The following is an 874-nucleotide window of genomic DNA, read 5'->3' as shown; positions in this document are numbered from 1 at the left end:
GTAGTTTCAAAATTATAAATTAAACCCTTTATATTGGTGCCTATTCTGATTTGATTCAATCTGCAAAAAGATGGGTAAAAAGAAAGAAAAGCTCGCTGAAGATCAACCCTTGGAAGAAACTCCACAGGAACCTAAGAAGTCCAAAAGAGGTATAGTTACCCTGTCCTCGAATGTGCTATTCCACCATGCTTCAATCCCCAAACTCTCTACAGAAAAACGCAAACCCCCATCGGAATCCAACGACCAACAACCGACGACGGAAGATGAACCATCGACCAAGAAGTCCAAACTGATTAACCCGGGCAAGCAGCCTATCGCGGCCGGAACGACCATCGACCAAGCCCTACTGGTCAATCCGGCTCTCAAGTTGAACAAGAAAACCCAACGGGGGAAAAAGCGGGAAAAGCACGCCAAAAACGAGGACGAACGAAAGGAAAAGGCCAAGGAGCGCGAGAAGGAGGAAGTTCGCCAGTATCTCCAGACGTGGAACGACGATCGAGATCAGTGGAAATTTCAGAAACTCAAGCAAATTTACATCCAGGAGCACGTGTTCGATGAGGACCACCTGGATGGGGACATCTGGCCGCTGGTGTTGGAATATGTATCCGGCACGAAGGGATCCGGCAGAGAAGGTTTGACCAAAAGGGCGGAAAGTGTAATTAAAGAGGTAGACCAACAAGCGAAGGACGGCGGCGATGAGTCCCTGCTAGACGGAAGCAAGTATCAACGGGCTAGGGAATTGCTGCAGTATTTGGGATGAGTTCGGGTTGTTTCAGGAGAAAATAAAGATGTTTATCTATATATGCGCTGCTTTCATTCACTTACCTTCCGAACGTGGCACTAAATTTTACTTCCCTTGTTTATAAATATATGT

General features: G+C 46.5%; 1 protein-coding gene across 1 annotated transcript; it reads left to right on the top strand.

Annotated features, from left to right (window-relative positions):
* On the top strand, positions 1-787 carry LOC135708215 (uncharacterized protein C7orf50 homolog). The gene is made up of 2 exons (XM_065230219.1): positions 1-149; positions 213-787. The coding sequence occupies exons 1-2, from the start codon at positions 71-73 to the stop codon at positions 758-760; spliced, it is 627 nt and encodes a 208-aa protein (XP_065086291.1). The 5' UTR covers positions 1-70; the 3' UTR covers positions 761-787.
* The last annotated feature ends 87 nt before the right edge of the window (positions 788-874 follow it).

This window comes from Ochlerotatus camptorhynchus, unplaced genomic scaffold (genome assembly GCF_037179485.1).
Source record: "Ochlerotatus camptorhynchus isolate MF236.1 unplaced genomic scaffold, CSIRO-AGI_Acam_v1.1 ptg000328l, whole genome shotgun sequence".
NCBI lineage: Eukaryota > Metazoa > Arthropoda > Insecta > Diptera > Culicidae > Ochlerotatus > Ochlerotatus camptorhynchus.
The sequence above is the reverse complement of the archived record's forward strand: the minus strand, read 5'-3'. Positions and strand labels throughout refer to the sequence as shown.

Coding starts and splice junctions, on each gene's coding strand:
- LOC135708215 (XM_065230219.1), top strand. CDS start 71: ATGGGTAAAAAGAAAGAAAAGCTCGCTGAAGATCAACCCTTGGAAGAA. Junction 150..212: donor ACCTAAGAAGTCCAAAAGAG/GTATAGTTACCC, acceptor AACTCTCTACAG/AAAAACGCAAACCCCCATCG.